This window comes from Leucoraja erinacea, chromosome 19 (assembly GCF_028641065.1).
Source record: "Leucoraja erinacea ecotype New England chromosome 19, Leri_hhj_1, whole genome shotgun sequence".
Taxonomy (NCBI): Eukaryota; Metazoa; Chordata; class Chondrichthyes; order Rajiformes; family Rajidae; genus Leucoraja; species Leucoraja erinaceus.
This window is the reverse complement of record NC_073395.1, coordinates 13,193,682-13,217,930: the sequence shown is the minus strand read 5'-3', so window position 1 is coordinate 13,217,930 and position 24,249 is coordinate 13,193,682. Positions and strand designations below refer to the sequence as shown.

The following is a 24,249-nucleotide window of genomic DNA, read 5'->3' as shown; positions in this document are numbered from 1 at the left end:
CCCTAAATTTTGGCCGAAGCTGTCTTTTAAAATCCCCAACAAAAAGAATTAGTAACTGAAACACTTGTGTGCCTTGTGTTTAAATTTTGACCAAGTGATGCAACAGTAGTTGCCGCCTCACAGCACCAGAGACCCCGGTTCGATCCTGACCACGGGTACTTGTTTGCATGGAGTTTGTACGTTCTCCCTGTGACCTGCGTAGATTTTTCCTCGGACCGCCGGTTTCCTCCCACACTCCAAAACGAATAGGCTTGTAGGCTAATTGGCTTCTGTAAAATTGTAAATTGTTCCGAGTGTGTTTAGGATAGCATTAGTGTGTGGGGATCGCTGATCGACATGGACTTGGTGGGCTGAAGGGCCTGTTTCTGCGCTGTATCTCTAAACAAAACTGAACTGTAAGGAACGTCTCAACCAGATGGAGAGTTGCTCCTTCTGGAGGGAGCCGGGTGTAGCGTGGTACCTGTATAAAAACACAATTACTGGTGTCACCTCAAACCTGAATCATGTCACCTTGTGGCAGATTGCCTTATGTCAGTGGGATTTTATTTATTCTTTCAAGAGACAAGGATAACACTGGTGGTGCGGGCATTCGTGGCCCCACAGGCAATTTCCATCCCCACAGGCAATTCTGTGTCAACTATAGTGCATTGGGAACCAGTTTCAATGTTACCATGTTCAGGAGGAGTACAAATCTCAATGATCCTTTTACTTTGGTGTCAATGAGGAGAATTCCTTTAAAGAACAAGATCAGCAAGCCAGTTTTGATCAGATGTTTGCAAGGAGATTGGCAAGATCACTTACATCCAGAATTCAAGTTGAGGGAAAGCATTTAAAAATAATTCTTGAACATAATTTGCAACAGGGTAATTAATGTATTCGGGTATTTGATTTTATTGCCATTCTCTCCTCCATCCTTTGTGATATACTGATGAGCATCAAGTGTGTTATGTGTGTGATTCAGTTTCTTTAAAACATTGGGACTAAATCTGGTCAAGAAGCGTTGGAAAGTTGAATCTTCATCCAGCTGTGCAACATCCAGTGAACCTTCTCTGTCTCCCAATCTCCAGATGTGGATGAGTGTAGCAGTGGGAGCCACGGCTGCCACAGCTCAGCCTCCTGTTCCAACAGCCCAGGCTCGTTTCAGTGTGTGTGTGGGGCCGGGTACACTGGGGACGGAAGGACTTGTACAGGTAACTAGGGCTGGATCTTTTACTGTGTGAATCTCTCAGTTCACTGGTTTGTTTGATGCAGTCCCTCTTTGATGTGATGAGCTGGTGAGATCCAGATATTTGTCTCAGCCCAGAACACTAATAATGTTTAATATTTAATCTGTCAAGAACAATGATAGAATTGGCAATTTACTTATCAGTAACACAAACAATGACCATGCAAAGTTAACAGCTGGGTCCTGCACCAAATAGTATCCAGTAACTGACTTTCTCCAATAGTCACAGCATGTATGTTTCCGGTCTTCTGTCAGGTAGTGTCGCTTATCCTGAAAGCCACAAAGTCAGAATTAATTTTAAAAAATTGTCACACAAATGAAAGCTCAAATATTTTTAAATTGTGGATAATATGTGGGAAGTTACTGATTATTCAAAGTTCAGTTATATGATCTTAAATCCCAAGTCAAATTACTGCATTGTAGGCAAACATTTTTGGTTTCATTTTTCTTCATATAATCTCAAAAAATGTTCCCCTAAAGTTCAGTTGATGCTGTCTTTCTAAAACCCCAATGTGAAATTGTTTTTTTATCAGAAACACCTTGTGTTATATTTTCATGTTAAGTGACCACTGCCCACTTCCCTTATTGTAATGGGAGAAGAGTTGGCCATTGTAATAAACATCTCAGGAAGGTGGAGAGTCGGTGTTTCTTGTGGGAGCCGGGTACAGCAATACTTGTGCACAAGCGCCATTAGCCTTATCACCTCAAGCCTGAATTATGTCAACTTATATCACTAGTGGTGCTGACAGACATTGTCTGACAAGAAATTCAGACATAACTGAATTTGAACCATTTTCAATATTAACATGTTCAGGAGGAGTACAAACTTCGACGATTTGTATTGCTTTGCCTTACACGATTTACTGAGAGGAGAACTCCTTTAAAGATGAAAGATCAGCAAATCAAAGTTGATTATATGTTTGCAAGAAGATCAGTAAAATTGCATAGATTCTGCAATTCTAGTGGAGGGGAATCTTTTACAAATATTTTTTTTTAAATAAACTGCCTCAGAGCAAACTAATCATGTGCTTAATTTTATTGCCATTGTCTCCCCCATCAATTGAAACATTCCAAAGTGCATTGAGGTGAGTTGTGTGAGGAATCACATTGATTCATTTTCTTTAAAATATTGAGACCAATCCTAGCCACATAGCAGCGCAAAGCCAAATCTTCAAACAGCTGTACAACCTCCAGTGAACTCTCTCTTCCATTCCAAACTCCAGATGTGGACGAGTGTCGCAGCGGGAGCCACGACTGCCACAGCTCGTCCTCCTGTTCCAACAGCCCCGGCTCGTTCCAGTGTGTGTGTGGGGCTGGGTACACTGGGGACGGAAGGACTTGTACAGGTAACTGGCTCTGGATCTTTCACTGAGAGAATCTCTCAGTTCACTGGCCTGTTTGATGCAGTCGCTCTCTGATGTGATCAGTTGGCAAAGTCTAGCGTTTAATCTGGTCAAGAACAATGATGGAATTGGCAACGTTACTCATAAGTAACACAAACACTGACCTTGTGGAGCCAACAGCTGGGCCCTTCAACACAAAATACCCAGTAACTGACCTTCTCCCATAGTCACAGCAGGTATGTGTCTGATCATCTGTAACTTACGGCCGTGTTAGATGTTTTCAGGTCAGGCAGTGCTACTAATCCCAAAAGGCTCAAATTCAGAATTGATTTAAAAATAATAGCATGACTAAAAAACATGGCATGAAACACCGTGTGTTTAAGCTCATGTCAACTGACCACTGCCCACTTCCATTATTGTAATGGGAGAAGAGTTGACCATTGTAATGACATCTCAGGAAGATGGAGTCGGTGGTTCTTGTGGGAGCTGGGTACAGTGTGATACTTGTGTACAAACGCCATTAGCCGTATCACCTCAAGCCTGAATCATGTCTATTTCTAGATCATCTAGTGGCAGACTGCATTATTATGTTAGTGTTATTTTATTCATTCAAAAGAAGTGGACTTCACTGGTGGTGCCGACTGACATTGTGCATCCCTAACAGGCAATTCATAGAAACATAGAAACATAGAAATTAGGTGCAGGAGTAGGCCATTCGGCCCTTCGAGCCTGCACCGCCATTCAATATGATCATGGCTGATCATCCAACTCAGTATCCCGTACCTGCCTTCTCTCCATACCTCCTGATCCCCTTAGCCACAAGGGCCACATCTAACTCCCTCTTAAATGTAGCCAATGAACTGGCCTCAACTACCCTCTGTGGCAGAGAGTTCCAGAGATTCACCACTCTCTGTGTGAAAAAAGTTCTTCTCATCTCGGTTTTAAAGGATTTCCCCCTTATCCTTAAGCTGTGACCCCTTGTCCTGGACTTCCCTAACATCGGGAACAATCTTCCTGCATCTAGCCTGTCCAACCCCTTAAGATTTTGTAAGTTTCTATAAGATCCCCTCTCAATCTCCTAAATTCTAGAGAGTATAAACCAAGTCTATCCAGTCTTTCTTCATAAGACAGTCCTGACATCCCAGGAATCAGTCTGGTGAACCGTCTCTGCACTCCCTCTATGGCAATAATGTCCTTCCTCAGATTTGGAGACCAAAACTGTACGCAAATACTCCAGGTGTGGTCTCACCAAGACCCTGTACAACTGCAGTAGAACCTCCCTGCTCCTATACTCAAATCCTTTTGCAATGAAAACTAACATACCATTCGCTTTCTTTACTGCCTGCTGCACCTGCATGCCTACCTTCAATGACTGGTGTACCATGACACCCAGGTCTCGCTGCATCTCCCCCTTTCCCAATCGGCCACCATTTAGATAATAGTCTGCTTTCCCGTTTTTGCCACCAAAATGGATAACCTCACAATTCAGACCAGACTGCATTTAATTTAGAGATACAGCACGGACTCAGGCCCTTCGGCCCACCAGGTCCACACTGACCACGATCCCCGCACATTAACACTATCCTACACCCACTAGGGACAATTTTTACATTTACCAAGCCAATTAACCTACAAACCTGAAATGTGGGAGGAACCTGAAGATCTGGGAGAAAACCCATGCAGGTCACGGGGAGAACGTACAAACTCCATACAGACAGCACCCGTAATCGGGATCGAACCCGGGTCTCCGGCGCTGCATTCGATGTAAGGCAGCAACTCTATCACTGCGCCACCGTGACTGCCATTGGGAACTATTTTCAATGTTAACATATTCTGGATTTGTATTCATTTGTCTTACACGATTTACTGAGAAAAAAAAATATTTTAAAGATAAAAAAAATAAGCAAATCAGTTTTGAGTACATGTTTGCAAGAAGATTAGGAAGATCCCATGCGTCTAGAATTCGAGTGGAGGGGAATCATTTACAAGTAATACTTGAAAATAATCTGCTCCTGGGTGGACTATTCAGGAGTTTGATGTTATTGGCATTGTCTCCCCCATCCCTTGTAACATCCTTAAAGGTGTTGGGGTTTGTTGTGTGAGGAGCCACCTTGATCCAGTTTCTTTAATGCATTGAGACTGAATCAGATCAGATAGCTGTGTACATTTGAATCATCATTCAGCTGCACAACCTCCAGTGAACTCTCTCTTCCATTCCAAACTCCAGATGTGGACGAGTGTCGCAGTGGGAGCCACGACTGTCACAGCTCGGCCTCCTGTTCCAACAGCCCCGGCTCGTTCCAGTGTGTGTGTGGGGCTGGGTACACTGGGGATGGAAGGACTTGTACAGGTAACCAGCTCTGGACCATTCACTGTGGGAATCTCTCAATTCGCTGGTTTGTTTGAATCAGTCGCTCTCTGATGTGATGCGATGGCAGAATCCAGAGTTTTATCTCAATTAAGAACACTACTAGAATAGGGAACTTTATTTAACAACAGCATAACTACTAACTTTGGGGAGTTAAAAGGTGAAACCTTCACCCAAAAAAATGGCCTTTAAAGGTCACAGTCTGTACATGTTGAATCATCTGGATCTCACAACCATGTTAAATGGTTTCAGAGGTGCTGCTGATCCTGAAAAGACTATTTCGTAAAGGATTAAAAAGTTTGATATGCAAATAATGGCTCAACCTTTTTTTTATTTTGTATAGGTAATGAGAAGGTTCCCAATTGTGCAAAGTTCAGTTGTATGATTTTAATTCCTAAGTCGAATGACTGTGTTATAGCAAAACACTCTTGGTTTCATTTTAATTCAGGTTTTCACAAAAAGCTTTACTTTAAACTCTGTATTTTAAAATCCCCAAGATGAATGTTTTTATCTGAAACACCTGGGAAACCTTGTGTATAAGTTTTGGTCAGGGGTCCACTGCATGTTACCCTCATTATGAATGGGGGAGGAGATGACAATTGTAGGTTATATCCCAGGGAGGTGGATAGTCGCTGTTTCATGTGAGAGTCAGGTATAGCGTCATAGTTGTGTACAAACACCATTAGCCATATCACCGCTGGTCCGAACTTTTACCCACTTCTTGGAGTGTACGGGAAGCATTGCTTTATTAATTTTGTCATTTAGAAACATAGACCGTAGGTGCAGGAATAGGCCATTTGGCCCCTCGAGCCAGCACCGCCATTCAATATAATCATGGCTGATCATCCAGAATCAGTACCCTGTTCCGGCTTTTTCCCCATATCCCATGATTCCATTAGCCCAAAGAGCTAAATCTAACTCTCTCTTGAAAACATCTTCTTAATTATTCATTCAGGGCTTTGGACATCTCTAGTAGTGAACGCTCCCTAAAAAACTACAGAGGCAATTAACATCCAACCACATGGTAGTGGGTTTTTGTTTCAATACTACCTTGTTTAGGAAGTGTACAAACCTATTACTTTTCATTACTTTGTTTTGCACTAGTTATTGAGAAAAGGATTGCTTTGAATAAAGGAAGGTCAGATACATTTCTGATTTGTTGACTTGTTTACATTGGGGACTGGGAGAATGACATACATCAGAAACTCCAGTGGTGAGGAATCGTTCATGAAGAGCTTACAAATAATCTGCCAGGGGACAAGTTAATCCGATGTTTCTGCTTTGTTGGTATTTTTCTTCCTCGTCCCTTGTGACATCCCAACAAGCACTGCAGTGTCATGTGTGAGGAGTCACCTAGAATCAGCTTCTTTAAAACATTGGGGCTAAAACTGGTTACATATCAGTGGAAAGTCGATCCTTCATACAGCTGTTTGACCTCTAGTGAACTCTCTCTTTCATTCCAAACTCCAGATGTGGACGAGTGTCGCAGTGGGAGCCACGACTGCCACAGCTCGGCCTCCTGTTCCAACAGCCCCGGCGCGTTCCAGTGTGTGTGTGGGGCTGGGTACACTGGGGATGGAAGGACTTGTACAGGTAGATATAGATATAGATATGCCATTTATTGTCACTATACATGTACAATTAAATTAAAAGCTGCTCGTACTCAGTGCATACATATAATTTAGTACAAAAAACAAGGAACAGAAAAAAAAAACAGAAGGGAGAAGGGGGGGGGGGGGATAGGAGCACAATTCTACGGCGCTATATACATATATACAGATGGAAGTCCGGGTGTTGGGCTGTGAAGTCAGTGCATGTGTGAATTAAGAGTAGTTATAATTTTCGGAAAACAACTATTCCTCAGTTTATTTGTCCTGGATTTGATGCACCTATAGCGCCTTCCAGAGGGCAGCAGGTCGAACAGTCCAAACGCAGGATGGGAGCTGTCCTTGATGATATTCTTTGCCCTGCTAAGGCAGCAGGAGGTGTAAATATCCATCAGGGAGGGGAGAGGGCAGCCGATGATCTTCTGTGCTATCCTAGTTACCCTCTGAAGCCTCTCCCTGTCTGCCATGGTGCAGCTGCCATACCATGCTGTAATGCAGTATGTCAGCAGGCTCTCGGACGAGCGGTAGAAGGTCAGCAGCAGGTTAGAGTCCAGGTTGTGCTTCCTGAGGACCCTCAGGAAGTGCAGCCGCTGCTGAGCCTTCTTGATGACTGCTGTCTGGTAACTGGCTCTGAATCTTTCACTATAGGGTAAAGGTACAATTAAGTATTGTCGCGGTTAGCACTTGATTTTGCTGGACATAGAAAGCTATGGGCAAGGTGTTGGACTGTTAATATGTTATGGTTGCCGTGGTTGGCAAGGACTGGGCAGATTCCATATTGCAGGACCCTCTAATAGTGAGTCAGAAGGGTGATGGAATGGCACATTTTGTTCAATCCCTAACCCAACTAGACTTTGCTTTGCTGAGAGCATGAACAATGGATAGCTCTCTGTGCCAAAGGCTTGTTTACGATTGCTTTGAAGGACCACTCATGCACTCATCATCTTAAGCTTAGTCAGCCTTTAACTCGCAAACCTTTGATCATACTTTTTCAATCTCATATCCAATCACACGCACAAACAGGAAGGAGGGATGTTTATCTTTAAAGGAGAGCTGACACAGAACTACAAGCTAACTGACCCCTCCAACCACTTACAGAGCAGGAATGGAAGCTGGAAGTGTCCCGGACAGTGAGGCTCAACACGGCCTTTCCTCATTGATGAGCTAAACAGCTTTGCCAAGAGTTATGAGGGTTGAACCTAAATCTGGGCCAGTGACAAGATAAAGTTAAACATTTGCAGAGTTTAAAGAAGTGAGGGACAAATGTTTTAACACAGTGGATGGGAGGTGACTGGAACACACTGCCAGGGGTAGTGATGGAGACAGATACGATAGTGGCTATTAAGAGCCTTTCAAATAGCCACATGGATATGCAGAGAATGGATCAAGTGTAGAGACAATAAGATTAGTTTAGCTTGGCATTAAGTTCGGCACAAACATTGTATATCAAAGGTTTTGTTCCTGTGTTGTACTTTACTATGTTCTATATTCTCAAACATGTGAACCCTTCAATTAAATCCTCTCTTTCTCCAGATGTGGACGAGTGTCGCAGTGGGAGCCACGACTGCAACAGCTCGGCCTCCTGTTCCAACAGCCCCGGCTCGTTCCAGTGTGTGTGTGGGGCTGGGTACACTGGAGACGGAAGGACTTGTACAGGTAACTGACAAACAGCTCTCCCAGTAGCTTTTGCTATTTCATTGATAAGGACAGGCCAAATGAATGGTGTCAATGGGGCAAATGTGTTAGACATACGATAAAATAATAACATGAAAAAATCATCCATGTCAATAGAAAAACGTAAGTACAAAGTATTTTTGAAAGGTATTCGTGTACATAGATCTATAGATGAATCACCATATTGTTTACGTTATGGGCACAATTTAAAAAATAAATAAATAAATAGTATATTGACCTTTGCTATAAGTAAAGTATGTGTAAAGACTTGGTGAGAATATGTGTAGGAAGGAACTGCAGATGCTGGTTTAAACCGAAGATAGACACAAAAAGCTGGAGTAACTCATCGAGACAGACAGCATCTCTGGCGAGAAGGAATGGGTGACGTTTCGAGTCAATTTACTCCAGCGTATTGTGTATATCTTGGTGAGAATACGACTGGAATATTGAACACTGGTATGGTTTCCCAACGCTGGGTTGGACATACTTGCTGTGGACTTTTTCCAATGGTAAAGTTGAGCGTAACACTCCCTGCTTTCCAGATGTGGATGAATGTGCGCAGGGCAGTGGCGGCTGCTCCCAGCGCTGTGTGAACACAGTGGGCAGTTACCGCTGTGACTGCCACCCAGGCTATACCTTGAGACCCGACAACCGAACAGAGTGTGCAGGTTTGACCTTTCACGTTTGACCCTAAAAGAACTCACACTTAATATTTTCGGGTTTTTTTAAACCAGGATATTTGGTTATACGATGTCTTTGATCCATGATTAAACTCGTTAAGATGCATAAAAATAGGAGCCAATGCAGGCTATTCAGTCCCAAAAGCACAATGTCCCAAAAGCCGTCTCACCATTGTCTTGTAAAACCGCAACCTAATAACCTAACGTCTGATTGATAAAGACCAATGTACCAAGACCCTTCTTCACCACCATGCCTACCTGTGGCACCACTCAATACCATATTCCTGCTCCTTTCCCATTCTCCTTGATGTATTTTGTGTCTAGAAATCTATCCTCTACTATCTTCAACGTATTCAGCAACTTGGCCTCTATAGCCCACTGTGGTAGAAAATACCACCCTTTGACTGAAGATTCCTCATCTCGGTCCTAAATGTCTCACCCCACATCTTGATACTCCTGTTCCTATCGCTACTGCCAGGGGAACCTCCTCTCTGCATCCGGCCTGTTGTGCCCTTCAAGTGTGTACATTTTGGCGAGGTGAGATTGCTTCTTTAAAAAAACAGAAGGTTCCTCTCATATCCGTTGATACGCTTGGACCTAGTTATACTAGCGAGCTGTGGGAACAATTGTACAGGACATGCTGTAGACTAGATATACAGCCAAAAATATAACCAGGCCCACAGTTCTCATCCACGTTCCTTCCTCCTCACGGTTGTTTATTCTCTGCTGTTTCCAGATATCAACGCGTGCGGGAATCATGCACTGAATCAGTGCGACAACAACGCTCAGTGTCTGAACACGAACGGTTCCTACCGGTGTGAGTGCAACTCCTATTACAGAGGCAATGGGACACACTGTGAAGGTGAGAAACAGAATCGCAATCTCAGCTTCCACGCATGAGGCATGAGGATGCATTTGGGTAGCTTATCCTCTTTGTGTCCAGGCAGGAGAAGAATCGGTCTTATTCCTTAGGGATGTACCAATTACCCTGCTAGAATTCATTGTGCTCTTCCAACTAGAGGGTCCTTAATGTTCAGACGATGAACACAGAAATCACAATGCGTACAGGACTTTTAGAAGGAATAATGGCCATGATCAATGTCACCCTATAATAGTGGAGGATTTTTTATTTTTTGACTCTCTAGCTAAGTGCCTGTTTGTTTCAATGTGTTCAATGGTACTTTATTTATCGCATGTACTGAAGTACAATGACATTCATTTTTTGTATACAGTTCAGTACGTATCACTATAGATAAGCACCTAGAATATTGCATCTCAGATACAGTACAAGTGTACAGTCATAGTAGTACACTGAGACAGTCTACAGAGGTCATTTTCAAGTCCCAGTTGTTAAAGACAAAGACTCCACAAGCTCTGTAATGCTTCAAACTGCATGTGTTGTTGCCTTTAAGAGAATAGAATAGTAAGATTAAACGAGAACTTACCAGTTTGAAGTTTGATCTTTACTTTATGAGGAGGAACATTGAGGGAATACGTGAAGAACCCTGCTTACGACGCATGCGTGTCATCCTTCAAAGCAGCGGTGTGAGGTCACAGATACACTATAATGACCTAAGATAGTAAGATTATTAAAGAGATACCAGTTTCAGATATGACCATATGAGGGTGGGAGCGGAGGGCACGTATTCCCTCAACGTTCCTCCTCATAAAATAAAGATCAAACTTCAAACTCGTAAGTTCTCGTTTAATCTTACTATTTTACTTCGGAGTCACGCGAGTGACTACGTGAAGATTTCAAAGCTCTGTGACTTCATGCCGTGGAACGAGTCCATGCTTCACAACTGCCTTGGTAGTTTGGGAGAAATTGTTACTGACATTCAAGAAATACATTCATACCAATTTTTAAACGTAAATGATAAATAATATTATTAAATCAAATCATAAACCTTGTAAGCTTCAGGTATAAATTATATAGAACTTAAAATTTTCCCCCGCGAAAACGTTCCTTCATTCCTAACTGGTTTGTTGTAAAATCTCTGAAACGTTTTCTCTGATGACCATCCTGCAGTCCTGAGGATTTGGTCCCCTCTAGGGAGACATCCTCTCCCATGTCTGACTCGCGCAATGCGTGTAACGATATGACACGCATGCGTCGTAAGCGGGGTTCTTCACGTAGTCACTCACGTGACTCCGAAGTAAAATAAGCAGAAGCTTAGTATGATTCATCCCATACAAATCCTGCAGGGAAAGCCATTTTGTGGATGGACGGGTGATAAAATATAGATCATCGAATGTGAAAAAAAAACTAACCTGCAAAAGAAGATCCACTTTCTAATATTGATTATACCTTGTGTTACGTTCACACAACTTCCTTTGAGAGGAAAGACACAATTGGTGTTCACTTATGTGTTGATACACCCAAGGCCAGCTTTTATTCCCCATTCATAATTGTCCAAGAGCAAATGACGATGAGCCATCAACTTGAACCATTGCAGCTCATCTGATGAAGGGGCTGCCATAATGCTCTTGGGTAGCGAGTTAAACACTGAGACCCAGTGAGGAAAGATTCACTAGAACCATGCCCTCATGAGAAAAATCACCTAACGTTGCCCAAACCTCACAAAGAAGACCAGCAAGTTTTACACATTACAAAGGAGGCATTTAGAGATAGACACAAAGTGCTGGAGTAACTCAGCGAGTAGCATCTCTGGAGAAAAAGGATGGGTAAAGTTTCAGGTCGGGACATTTCTTTGGACTCGTTCAGATCCTTCAGATGCTGCCTGACCTGCTGACTTACTCCAGCACTTTGTGTCTATCTTGCGTATAAACCAGCATCTGATTTGGTGAGACCACACCTGGAGTATTGCGTACAGTTTTGGTCTCCTAATCTGAGGAAAGACATTCTTGCCATAGAGGGAGTACAGAGAAGGTTCACCAGACTGATTCCTGGGATGTCCGGACTTTCATATGAAGAAAGACTGGATAGACTCGGCTTGTACTCGCTAGAATTTAGAAGATTGAGGGGGGATCTTATAGAAACTTACAAAATTCTTAAGGGGTTGGACAGGCTAGATGCAGGAAGATTGTTCCCGATGTTGGGGAAGTCCAGAACAAGGGGTCACAGTTTAAGGATAAGAGGGAAATCTTTTGGGACCGAGATGAGATAAACATTTTTCACACAGAGAGTGGTGAATCTCTGGAATTCTCTGCCACAGAAGGTAGTTGAGGCCAGTTCATTGGCTATATTTAAGAGGGTTAGATGTGGCCCTTGTGGCTAAAGGGATCAGGGGGTATGGAGAGAAGGCAGGTACAGGATACTGAGTTGGATGATCAGCCATGATCATATTGAATGGCGGTGCAGGCTTGAAGGGCCGAATGGCCTACTCCTGCACCTATTTTCTATGTTTCTATGTTTCTATCTGCAGTTCCTGTCTACATATGGGGTACATTTGATGGATGAGGTCAATGATGAGTTTTTGGATAAGATTGGGCTGCAATCTGCCAGCGTGCATTTTAAGCACGCCTGGGAATCATTGTGTGAATGAATTATAAAGTAGTAGGATATCGAAAAAGAACAATAAGGCCCATTACAAAAGGCTGAAGTTGTCAAATGATTCATATGATCTTTCTTTGGCCTTAGGTTGTTTTTGCCCACCGGAAATTATACCAGGAACTGTGCATCTGCAGGCTCTTTCAAGAAGTCCCTGCCCCTGTGTCTCTGGGTTTATCGTGTCCAATAACTTCCCAAGCTACTACCAGAACAGCGCAGACATGTACTGGTTCTTCAACTTGACCCTGATGTCTAACTCCACTCACCAGTACACAGGTAACACTCTGTCCGTAGAGCTGAAGGAAGAGTCATGACCGCTGCACCATCCAATGACCTCATTCATTATCGTTGAAAACATTAGCGACGCAGTGGTGCTGGTTACCAACGGGAACGGTGACGGACGCACCACACATCTCTGTCCTCCAGTTCCTGCGGACTTCCGCCGCTGGAACTAGACGGTTTTGGTGTGTGTGTGAAAGTAGTCGTTGGGAAATAAAGGAAAGTTAGATCCCACATCCAGATGAAAGTTGACCATAATCCAAGAACTTCCATCACTTGCTTTCCAAGCTGATCCACCCACTTGCCCTATGGGGGAGGGGGGCATTAAAACGTGTGCATATACCTACGACAGACAGCACACTATGATGCGATTCTGTGAACATTTAGTTCCCCTTCTTGCTGCCTTTGCATCCCTGATGAAAATAAAGATTCTACCGAAATTATGTAGTATTGTTGGTAGCTTACAGTATGTGTAACTATTCAAAGCATCTTGCAAATAATACATTAAAATTATTGGTGTAGTGTCACCAGTGTAATATAGGCCATTGAATTACACACAGGTAGAAACTACGCAGCAAAGTGGCGCAGCAGTAGAGTTGCTGCCTCACAGTGCCAGGGACCCAGGTTCGATCCTGACTACAGGTGCTTTCTGTACGGAGTTTGTATGTTCTCCCTGTGACCACGTTGACTTTCTCCCAGTGCTCCAGATTCCTCCCCCATTCCAAATGTGCAGGTCTGTAAATTGTCCCAAATTTCAGATAAACTAGTTTATGGCCTGTTCTATGCTGTTTCTCTAAACTAAACTACAGACAGTGGTGCAATAGTGGCCATATAAGCTAATTGCTGGGGAATAGGTACAGGCTGAGGATATGCCATCTTTCTGAGAAAATAGATGAGACTTGGTTCAATATCTTTCGTGGAAGAGAACCTGCAACCCCTCAGTTCAATATACAGGTTTGTAGGTTAATTGGCTTCAGTAAAGATTGACCCTAATGTGTAGGATAGTGCTAGTGTACGGGGATTGCTGGTCGGCTCAGACTCGGCGGGCCGAAGGGCCTGTTTCCACTCTGTATCTTCAAACTAAACTAAACTGAATTCAGCGGGTCAGACGGCATCTGTGGAGGTAAATTGCCAGTTGACATTTTGGGTTGAAACACCTTTGTCTGGTTCAAAAGAAGCGTCTCGACCCAAAACACCAACTGTCCGTTCTCTCCTTTCCCCTCCACAGACACTTCCTGATCCATTGAGTTCCTCCTGTAGCAACTCCTTTTATTGCTCTTGAATCCACAGCATGTTGATTCAGAGGCAAGAATGCACTCAACGAGCCAAATGCACCCTACAAAGTAAAGGGCACAGCAGCATTGGGTATGTCTCAGGCTGTGTGTGGACTGCTGAGAAACGGTGCTGCATCTATGAAGGGTTTGTTTTTTACTCTCAGGAATCCAATTCCGGGTGGACTTGCTGTCTGTGACTTCCCAGGAAGACCACATCTCGTTTGGCTGTGGAACGGACCCCGATCAACACATGCAGCGCATGTTGACTGAGAAAGACCAAAACAACATCACCTTCCCTGTCTCCAATTGCACTGACGTCTGGGTCCATTTCCATTCTGGGCCACAGACACCAAGCACAAAGTTCAGCATTTATTTCGAAATGGGTGAGTTCTGCCTCAGTTTCCCTCACTTCCTCCTCTCCATGTCATTGTCAAAACCCCTCGAAATTGTAAACATTTCCATTAAAACTCCCCTTTTCCTTCTCTTCTCGGAAGAATTTGCAGCATCTCTGGTTTAAACAAAATCCTTCATTCCGAGTATGACTATAATAAATGTATTTTGTTTCAAAAGTCTTGGTCCCTTTCAACTTCCATAGCCAGAACCAGATGTAATAACCAGAGGCTTAAAACATTTTAAAATAATCTTCTTGCTTTTCTAATCATTGGACTGTCATTTTAGTGCTATTGCATATTACGTAAAAATACTCACTAACTTCAGACGTCTATATGTGCAGACCCTTAAATAATCATGTATTCCCCTTAAAATTACACTGTTCAATTTATTTCTTCCCCATCAATTGCAAAGTATTCACTTCTCTCTGCATACATCTGAGGCTCTTTTGTTTATCCATTTCAACACCAAGCCATCCTATAATTCATTACTACGTTCCTTGGTATTTTATGCCAACTTCAGTCCAGAAATTGTGCAGTCTTGTTCTCAGTCATTAAAATGAATCTAAAACAAGGGTTCCCAACCTGGGGTAAATTTCACCTACCCAGGGGGTAAATTTGTTGATTCTGGATGTGTACATATTTTTTCTCATTGACTGACTGTGTTTGGTTCTGTTCATCATTAGTTGTGCATAAATAAATGAAATGACATTGTTGTGTGCTATTAAGGTTGGCAGGGGTAAACGGGACGAAAAAGGTTGTGAATCCCTGATCTAAAAGATCCATTTCTATAGCCTCAACCATGGGAAACTGTACCTTAAACCTAACCCGATAACTATTCATCGCTGCTTTCCGTAGCTTCTCCATCCCCTTTAGTTCCAGATTTCAGAACAATCTGTCATGCAGCACTTTATCCAATACTTTCTGTAATTTGAAACTGAGTGAAGCTGACTGGGTAAAATTTCAGACCTCGTGTCTTCTGACCATTCTATGTTTTGGGAAATTAAGTGGTTGTCATTCTCCGACAGGAAAGGTTTGGAAGCATAAGGGCCAAAAGCAGGAAAATGAGATTAGCACTGACAGGCATCTTGTCAGCATGGATGAATTGAATTGAAGAGCCTGCTTCTGTGCTGTGTAACTCAATGAACCTACGAATCTAAGATCAAGCATTTGCCAGAGGGTCTCGCATCTCTCCATTCCCAACTTGTAATTTTGTTTGAAGATAGACACAAACAGTTGGAGTAACTCAGCGGGTCAGGCAGCATCTCTGGGGAAAATAAGTAGGTTACGTTTCGAGGCGAGACCCTTCTTCAGGCTGAGAATCGGGGGGGAAGGAGACTAGAAGTATGAAAAGGTACAGAGAACAAATGAATGAAAGGTGTGAAAAGAACAAATCAAAGCCAGCACCGATGATCAGAGAAAGGTGGAGCCCACAATGGTCCATTGTTGGCTGTGGTAAAAGTAACAATGAGGGGATACGAACAGTGAAACAGTGAAGCAGGATGACAGTGGTACTAGTAGGCCAACTAGGGTGGGGGAGGAATGGAGAGTGAGGGAATGCAAGAGGAATCACCTTGCTTCAATGTCTTTAAAACATTGTGACTAAATTTGGTTACATAACAGTGGGAAGTTAAATCCTTCAGTGAACTCTCTCTTTAATCCAAACGCCAGATGTGGAGGTGTGTCAAAGTGGGAGCCACGACTGCCACATCCCGGCCCCCTGTTCCAACAGCCCCGGCTCGTTCCAGTGTGTGTGTGGGGCTGGGTACACTGGGGATGGAAGGACTTGTACAGGTAACTGGCTCTGGATCTTTCACAGTGGGAATCTCTCAGTCCATTGGTTTGTTGGATGCAGTCCCTCTCTGATGTGATGAGTTATCAAAATGTGGGGATTTATCTCAGTCCAGAACAATAATAAACTTTGGATACACATGAGACCATGGATGTTGGGAATCTTGAGCAAATCACAAAGTGCTGGACCAACTTAGTGGGTCAGGTAGCATCTGGGAAGGGAATAGACAGACGATGTTTCAGGTCAGGACCTTGCTTCAGACTTAGGAATTCTTAGGTTCCTCTGGAATTGGAACGTTACCGATCAGTAACACAAACACTGACCTTTTGAAGTCAACAGCTGTTCAAAAACCCCTCCAAAAAACATCCAATAACTGACCTTCTCCAATAGTCACAGACATATGTGTTTGGGCATCTGGAACTCACGCCTGTTTTAGATGTTTACAGGTCATGCAGAGCTGCTGATCATGAAAGGCTCAAGTTCTGAAGGAATATAATGTTTTTTTATTACTTTGTTTTGAGCCATTTATTCAAAGGCAAATTCCTTTGAAGAAAATAAGTCAGCAAATCAAATTAGATGACAGGAGATTGGGAAGGTCACATACATTGGAAATTCTATACAAAATACTCTTGCAAATATCTTGCCACGGGACAAAGTAATCAGGTGTTTGTCTCCGCCATCCCTTGTAACATCCCAAAGCTAATTGAGATGTGTTATGTGAGGAATCACCTTGATCCAGTTTCTATAAAACATTGGGACTAAATCTGACCATGTAGCTGTGGAAAGTTAAATCTTCTTGCAGCTGTGTATAGTCCAGTGAACTCTCTCTCTCTCTCTCTCATTCCAAACTTAAAGATGTGGACGAGTGTCGCAGTGGGAACCACGACTGCCACAGTTCGGCCTCCTGTTCCAACAGCCCCGGCTCGTTCCAGTGTGTGTGTTGGGCTGGGTACACTGGGGATGGAAGGACTTGCACAGGTAACTGGCTCTGGATCTTTTACTGTGGAAATCTCTCAGTCCACTGGTTTGTTGGATGCAGTCCTTCTCTGATGTGATGAGTTATCAAAATCCAGATATTTATCTCAGCCCAGAACAATAACAGAATGTGGAGACACAAGACACTGCAGATGTGGGAATACTGAATCTTTAATTATAAGATAAAGGAAGAGAGGGGATCTGAGGGTGCCATTTCCAGCCAGAAAGTGATGAGTGCATGGAATGCACTGCCTGGTAAAGTGTGGAAGCAGAGTCGCTGAAACCATTTAGGAAGGGTCTGGACAAGCACTTGAATTGCCTAGACATAGGAATATTTGAGCAAAATGGTGGAAGATGGGATTAATGTGTATGGGTGCCCAGTGGTTGGCATGGACTGTGCAGCCGAATGGCCCTTTTCCATATTGTTTGACTTCTTGGCTCTATAACAGTGAGGCTGATGGGTGATGAACAGGACTTTTGATCATTCCCTAACCCAACTAGAGTTTGCATTGCTCAGTGCTCCAATAATGGATGCCCATCTCTCTGTCAAATGGCTTGCTTATGATTGCTTTGAAGGATCACGCATGCACTCAAGCTCTTAAACTTAGTCAGCTTTTATTTCTCGAACCTTTGATCGTACGTTGACACTCTTATCTACAAACACGCACACACATGTCATTGGGCACCAGTCTCAAGGGAGGGACAAGAAGGGTCTCGACCTGCAACGTCACCTATCCATGTTCTCCAGAGATGCTGCTGACCCACTGAGTTACTCCAGCGCTTTGTGTACTTTTGTGTATTAACCAGCATCTGCAGTTCTGTGTTTCTACTGTCGATGACTAGACATAAAGGAGAGCTGACATCTATGTATAATCTAACTGACCTCCTCCATCCACGTACAGAGCAGGAATGGAAGCCAGACGTGTACTGAACAGTGAGGCTCGACACGGCCTTTCCTCATTGAACCAATGGATGAGCTAAACTCAATGTTTCCAAGTGTTTTGAGGATCAAACCTAAATCTGGGCCAATGTTGGGGTAAAGTGAAATAATTACCAACCTGACAACTCTCTGATAAATTCTTCTCTTCCTCCAGATGTGGACGAGTGTCGCAGTGGGAGCCACGACTGCCACAGCTCGGCCTCCTGTTCCAACAGCCCCGGCTCGTTCCAGTGTGTGTGTGGGGCTGGGTACACTGGGGACGGAAGGAGTTGTACAGGTAACTGGCTCTGAATCTTTCAATGTAAGGTAAAGAGGTAGAGGGGATCTGAAGATGCCATTTTTCACCCAGAGAGTGATGAGTGCCTGGAATGCACTGCCTGATAGTGGGAAGCAGTAATTGAAAGCATTTAGGAAGTGTCTGCACAAGCACTTGAACTTCCTAGACATAGATAGCTTTGAGCAAAATGGTGGAAAATGGGATTAATGTGTATGGGTGCCCAGAGGTTGGCATGGACTGTGCAGCCGAATGGCCCATTCCATATGGTATGACTCCTTGGCTCTATAACAGTGAGGCACGTGGGTGATGAACGGGACATTTAGTTCCTTCCCTAACCCAACTAGCATTTGCTTTCCTAAGAGCACCAATAATGGATACCCCTCCCTACATCAAATGGTTTGCTTATGTTTGCTTTTGTACATCGTTGTACATGGTTCATGTTACAATGACAATAAAGAAACTATTCTATTCTATTCTATTATATTCTTTGAAGAATCACGCATGTACTCACACTTAAGCTTAGTCAGCCTTTATTTCTCAAACCTTTGATCGTACTTTTTGTCTACCATATACAGTATAAAACATGCACACACGTGCCCTTGGGCACCAGTCTCGAGGGAGGGACGAGAAGGGTCTCGACCTGCAATGTCACCTTTCCATGTTCCCCAGAGATGCTGCCTGACCGACTGAGTTACTCCAGCGCTTTGGGTACTTTTGTGTATTAACCAGCATCTGCAGTTCTTTGTTTCTACTGTCGATAACTGGCCATAAAGGAGAGCTGACACCTATGTATAGTGTAACTGACCTCCTCCATCCACGTACAGAGCAGGAATGGAAGCCAGACATGTACTGAACAGTGAGGCTCGACATGGCCTTTTTTCATTGAACCAATGGATGAGATAAACTCAACGTTTCCAAGAGTTATGAGGATCAAACCTAAATCTGGGCCAGTGTCGGGATAAAGTGAAATAATTACCAACTCGACAACTCTCTGATAAGTTCTCTTTCTCCAGATGTGGACGAGTGTCGCAGTGGGAGCCACGACTGCCACAGCTCGGCCTCCTGTTCCAACAGCCCCGGCTCATTCCAGTGTGTGTGTGGGGCTGGGTACACTGGGGACGGAAGGACTTGTACAGGTAACTGGCTCTGAATCTTTCACTGTAGTATTGAGGGGTGGCGGAGATCTGAGGTGCCCTTTTTCACTCAGAGAGTGATGAGTGCCTGGAATGCACTGCCTGATAGAGAGTGGTAGCAGAGTCACTGAAAGCATAGAAACATAGAAAGATAGAAAATAGGTACAGGAGGAGGCCATTCGGCCCTTCGAGCCAGCACCGCCATTCATTGTGGTCATGGCTGATCGTCCCCAATCAATTACCCGTGCCTGCCTTCTCCACATATCCCTTGATTCCACCAGCCCCTAGAGCTCTAACTATCTCTTTAATCCATCCAGTGATTTGGCCTCCACTGCCCTCTGTGGCAGGGAATTTCACAAATTCACAACACTCTGGGTGAAAAGGTTTTTTCTCACCTCAGTCTTAAATGGCCTCCCCTTTATTCTAAGTGTGGCCCCTGGTTCTGGATTCTCCCAAAATTGGGAACATTTTTCCGGCATCTAGCTTGTCCAGTCCTTTTATAATATTATATGTTTCTGTAAGATTCCCCTCATCTTTCTAAACTCCAGCGAATTCAAGCCTAGTCTTTTCATACAAGCCTAGTCTTTTAGCATTTAGGAAGGTAGACAAAATTGCTGGAGAAACTCAGCGGGTGCAGCAGCATCTATGGAGCGAAGGAAATAGGCAACGTTTCGGGCTGAAACCCTTCTTCAGACTCTTCTTCGGCCTGAGCGTTGCCTATTTCCTTCGCTCCATAGATGCTGCCGCATCCGCTGAGTTTCTCCAGCAATTTTGTCTACCGTCGATTTTCCAGCATCTGTAGTTCCTTCTTGAGTAAAGTCTAACTGACTTCCTCCATCCACGTACAGAGCAGGAATGGAAGCCGGAAATGTCTTGGATGAGCTAAACTCAACGTTTCCAAGAGTTATGAGGATCAAACCTAAATCTGGGCCAAAGTTGGGGTAAAGTTAAATAATTACCAACCTGACAACTCTCTGATAAATTCCTCTCTTTCTCCAGATGTGGACGAGTGTCGCAGTGGGAGCCACGACTGCCACAGCTCAGCCTCCTGTTCCAACAGCCCCGGCTCGTTCCAGTGTGTGTGTGGGGCTGGGTACACTGGGGATGGAAGGACTTGCACAGGTAACTGGCTCTGGTCCTTTCACTGTAGGATTGAAGGGTAGCGGAGTTCTGAGGTACCCTTTTTCACCCAGAGAGTGATGAGTGCCTGGAATGCACTGCCTGATAGAGTGTGGTAGCAGAGTCACTGAAAGCATTTAGGAAGGGTCTGGACAAGCACTTGAACTTCCTAGACATGGATAGCTTTGAGCAAAATGGTGGAAGATGGGATTAATTTGTATGGTTGCTCAGTGGTTGGCATGGACTGTGCAGCCGAATGGCTTGTTTCCATATCGTTTGACTCCTTGGCTCTGTAACTGTGAGGCTGATGGGTGATGAACAGGACTTTTTGTTCACTCCCTAACCCAACTAGAGTTTGCATTGTTAAGGGCTCCAATAATGCATGCCCCTCTCTCTGTCAAATGGCTTGCTTATGATTGCTTTGAAGGTCATGCATGCACTTGTACTCTTGAACATAGTCAGCCTTTATTTCACAAACCATTGATTGTATTTTTTCTCTCTCATATACAAAACATACACACACATGCCTTTGGGCCCCGGTCTCAAGAAGGGTCTCCACCTGCAACGTCACCTATCCATGTTCACCAGAGATGCTGCTGACCCACTGATTTACTGCAGCGTTTGTGTAATTTTGTGTATAAAGCAGCATCTGCAGTTCTTTGTTTCTACTGTCGATGACTAGCCATAAATGAGAGCTGACACCTATGTATAGTCTAACTGACCTCCTCCATCCATGTACAGAGCAGGAATGGAAGCCAGAAATTACTTGATTGAGCTAAACTCAACGTTTCCAAGAGTTATGAGGGTCTAACCTGAAGCCAATGTCAGGATAAAGTTAAATAATTACCAACCTGACAACTCTCTGATAAATTCTTCTCTTTCTCCAGATGTGGACGAGTGTCGCAGTGGGGGCCACGACTGCCACAGCTCGGCCTCCTGTTCCAACAGCCCCGGCTCGTTCCAGTGTGTGTGTGGGGCTGGGTACACTGGGGACGGAAGGACTTGTACAGGTAACTGGCTCTGAATTTTTCAATGTAAGGTAAAGTGGTAGAGGGGATCAGAGGGTGCCATTTTTCACCCAGAAGGTGATGAATGCCTGGAATGCACTGCCTGATAGAGTGGGAAGCAGTCATTGAAAGCATTTAGGAATGGTCTGCACAAGCACATGAATTGCCTAGACATAGATAGCTTTGAGCAAAATGGTGGTAAATGGGATTAATGTGTATGGGTGCCCAGTGGTTGGCATTGACTGTGCAGCCGTATGGCTTGTTTCCATATCGTTTGACTCCTTGGCTCTATAACAGTGAGACACATGGGTGATGAACAAGACTTTTTGTTCCTTCCCTAACCCAACTAGCGTTTGATTTCCTAAGAGTACCGATAATAGATACCCCTCTCTACGTCAAATGGCTTGCTTATGATTGCTTTGAAGGATCACGCATGCACTCACACTCTTAAGCTTAGTCAGCCCTTATAACTCAAACCTTTGTTCGTACCTTTTTGACTATCATATACAGTACAAAACATTCACACACATGTCCTTGGCCACCAGTCTCGAGGGAGGGACAAGATGGGGTCTAGATCTGCAACGTCACCTTTCCATGTTCTCCAGAGATGCTGCCTGACCCACTGAGATACTCCAGCGCTTTGTGTACTTTTGTGTATTAACCAGCATCTGCAGTTCTTTGTTTCTACTGCCGATGACTAGCCATAAAGGAGAGTTGACACCTATGTATAGTCTAACTGACCTCCTCCATCAACATACAGAGCAGAAATAAAAGCCAGACGTGTACTGAAGAGTGAGGCTCTACACGGCCTTTCCTCACTGAACCAATGGATGAGCTAAACTCAACGTTTCCAAGTGTTATGAGGATCAAACCTAAATCTGGGCCAGTGTCAGAATAAAGTGAAATAATTACCAACCTGTGACCCAGTGATGAATTCTTCTCTTTCTCCAGATGTGGACGAGTGTCGCAGTGGGAGCCACGACTGCCACAGCTCGGCCTCCTGTTCCAACAGCCCCGGCTCGTTCCAGTGTGTGTGTGGGGTTGGGTACACTGGGGATGGAAGGACTTGTACAGGTAACTGGCTCTGAATCTTTCACTGTAGGATTGAAGGGTAGCGGAGATGTGAGGTGCCCTTTTTCACCCAGAGAGTGATGAGTGCCTGGAATGCACTGCATGATAGAGTGTGGTAGCAGAGTCACTGAAAGCTTTTAGGAAGGGTCTGGACAAGCACTTGAACTTCTTAGACATAGAACGTTTTGAGCAAAATGGTGAAGATGGGATTAATATATTTGGGTGCCCAGTGGTTGGCATGGACTGTTTCTATATCGTTTGACTCCTTGGCTCTATAACATTGAGGCAGTTGGGTGATGAACAGGACTTTTTGTTCACTCCCTAACCCAACTAGAGTTGTATGGCTAAGGGCTCCAATAATGCATGCCCCTCTCTGTCAAATGGCTTGCTTATGATTGCTTTGAAGGTCATGCATGCACTTGTACTCTTGTACATAGTCAGCCTTTATTTCACAAACCATTGATTGTATTTTATCTCTCTCCTATACAAAACATACACACACATGCCTTTGGGCCCCGGTCTCAAGAAGGGTCTCCACCTGCAACGTCACCTATCCATGTTCACCAGAGATGCTGCTGACCCACTGATTTACTGCAGCGTTTGTGTAATTTTGCGTATAAAGCAGCATCTGCAGTTCTTTGTTTCTACTGTCGATGACTAGCCATAAATGAGAGCTGACACCTATGTGTAGTCTAACTGACCTCCTCCATCCACGTACAGAGCAGGAATGGAACCAGAAATGACCTGGATGAGCTAAATTCAACGCTTCCAAGAGTTATGCGGGTCTATCCTGAATCTGGGCCAATATCTGAATAAAGTTAAATAATTATCAACCTGACGACTCTCTGATAAATTCATCTCTTTCTCCAGATGTGGACGAGTGTCGCAGTGGGGGCCACGACTGCCACAGCTCGGCCTTATGTTCCAACAGCCCCGGCTCGTTCCAGTGTGTGTGTGGGGCTGGGTACACTGGGGACGGAAGGACTTGTACAGGTAACTGGCTCTGAATCTTTCACTGTAAGGTAAAGGGGTAGAGGGGATCTGAGGGTGCCTGGAATGCACTGCCTGATATAGTGTTGAAGCAGCATGACTGGCAGCATTTAGGAAAGGGCTGCACAAGCACTTGAATTGCCTAGAGATAAAAAGCTATGAGGAAAATGGTGGAAAATGGGATGAAGGTGTATGGGTGCCCAGTGGTTGGCATGCTGTGCAGCCGAATGCGACTCCATAGCTCTATACCAGTGAAGCAGATGTGTGATGAACAGGACTTTGTGTTCATTCCCTAAGCCAATTAGAGTTTGCATTGCTAAGGGTACCAACAAATGGTGCCTCTCTCTCTCTGTCAAATGCCTTGCTTATGTTTGCTTTGAAGGATCATTTATCCACTCATACCCTTAAGCTTAGTCAACCTTTATTTCTTAAACCTTTGATCATACTTTTTCACTCTCATATACAAGACATGCACACACATGTCCTTGGGCACCAGTCTCGAGGGAGGGACAAGAAGGGTCTCGAACTGTAACGTCACCTATCCATGTTCACCAGAGATGTTGCCTGACCCCACTGATTTACTGCAGCGCTTTGT

General features: G+C 44.1%; 1 protein-coding gene across 1 annotated transcript in view; it reads left to right on the top strand.

The window, feature by feature from the left end:
* Positions 1–24,249, top strand: part of LOC129706547 (fibrillin-1-like) — a 78,719-nt gene that overhangs the window by 782 nt on the left and 53,688 nt on the right. The window contains exons 2-17 of the mRNA XM_055650910.1: positions 1,068–1,190; positions 2,449–2,571; positions 4,796–4,918; positions 6,407–6,484; positions 8,077–8,199; positions 8,649–8,885; positions 9,634–9,759; positions 12,499–12,684; positions 14,126–14,344; positions 16,022–16,144; positions 18,212–18,334; positions 19,348–19,470; positions 20,467–20,589; positions 21,474–21,596; positions 22,545–22,667; positions 23,535–23,657. Coding sequence (XP_055506885.1) covers positions 1,068–1,190; positions 2,449–2,571; positions 4,796–4,918; positions 6,407–6,484; positions 8,077–8,199; positions 8,649–8,885; positions 9,634–9,759; positions 12,499–12,684; positions 14,126–14,344; positions 16,022–16,144; positions 18,212–18,334; positions 19,348–19,470; positions 20,467–20,589; positions 21,474–21,596; positions 22,545–22,667; positions 23,535–23,657 — 2,199 coding nt within the window. The remainder of the gene's footprint in view (positions 1–1,067; positions 1,191–2,448; positions 2,572–4,795; positions 4,919–6,406; positions 6,485–8,076; positions 8,200–8,648; positions 8,886–9,633; positions 9,760–12,498; positions 12,685–14,125; positions 14,345–16,021; positions 16,145–18,211; positions 18,335–19,347; positions 19,471–20,466; positions 20,590–21,473; positions 21,597–22,544; positions 22,668–23,534; positions 23,658–24,249) is intronic.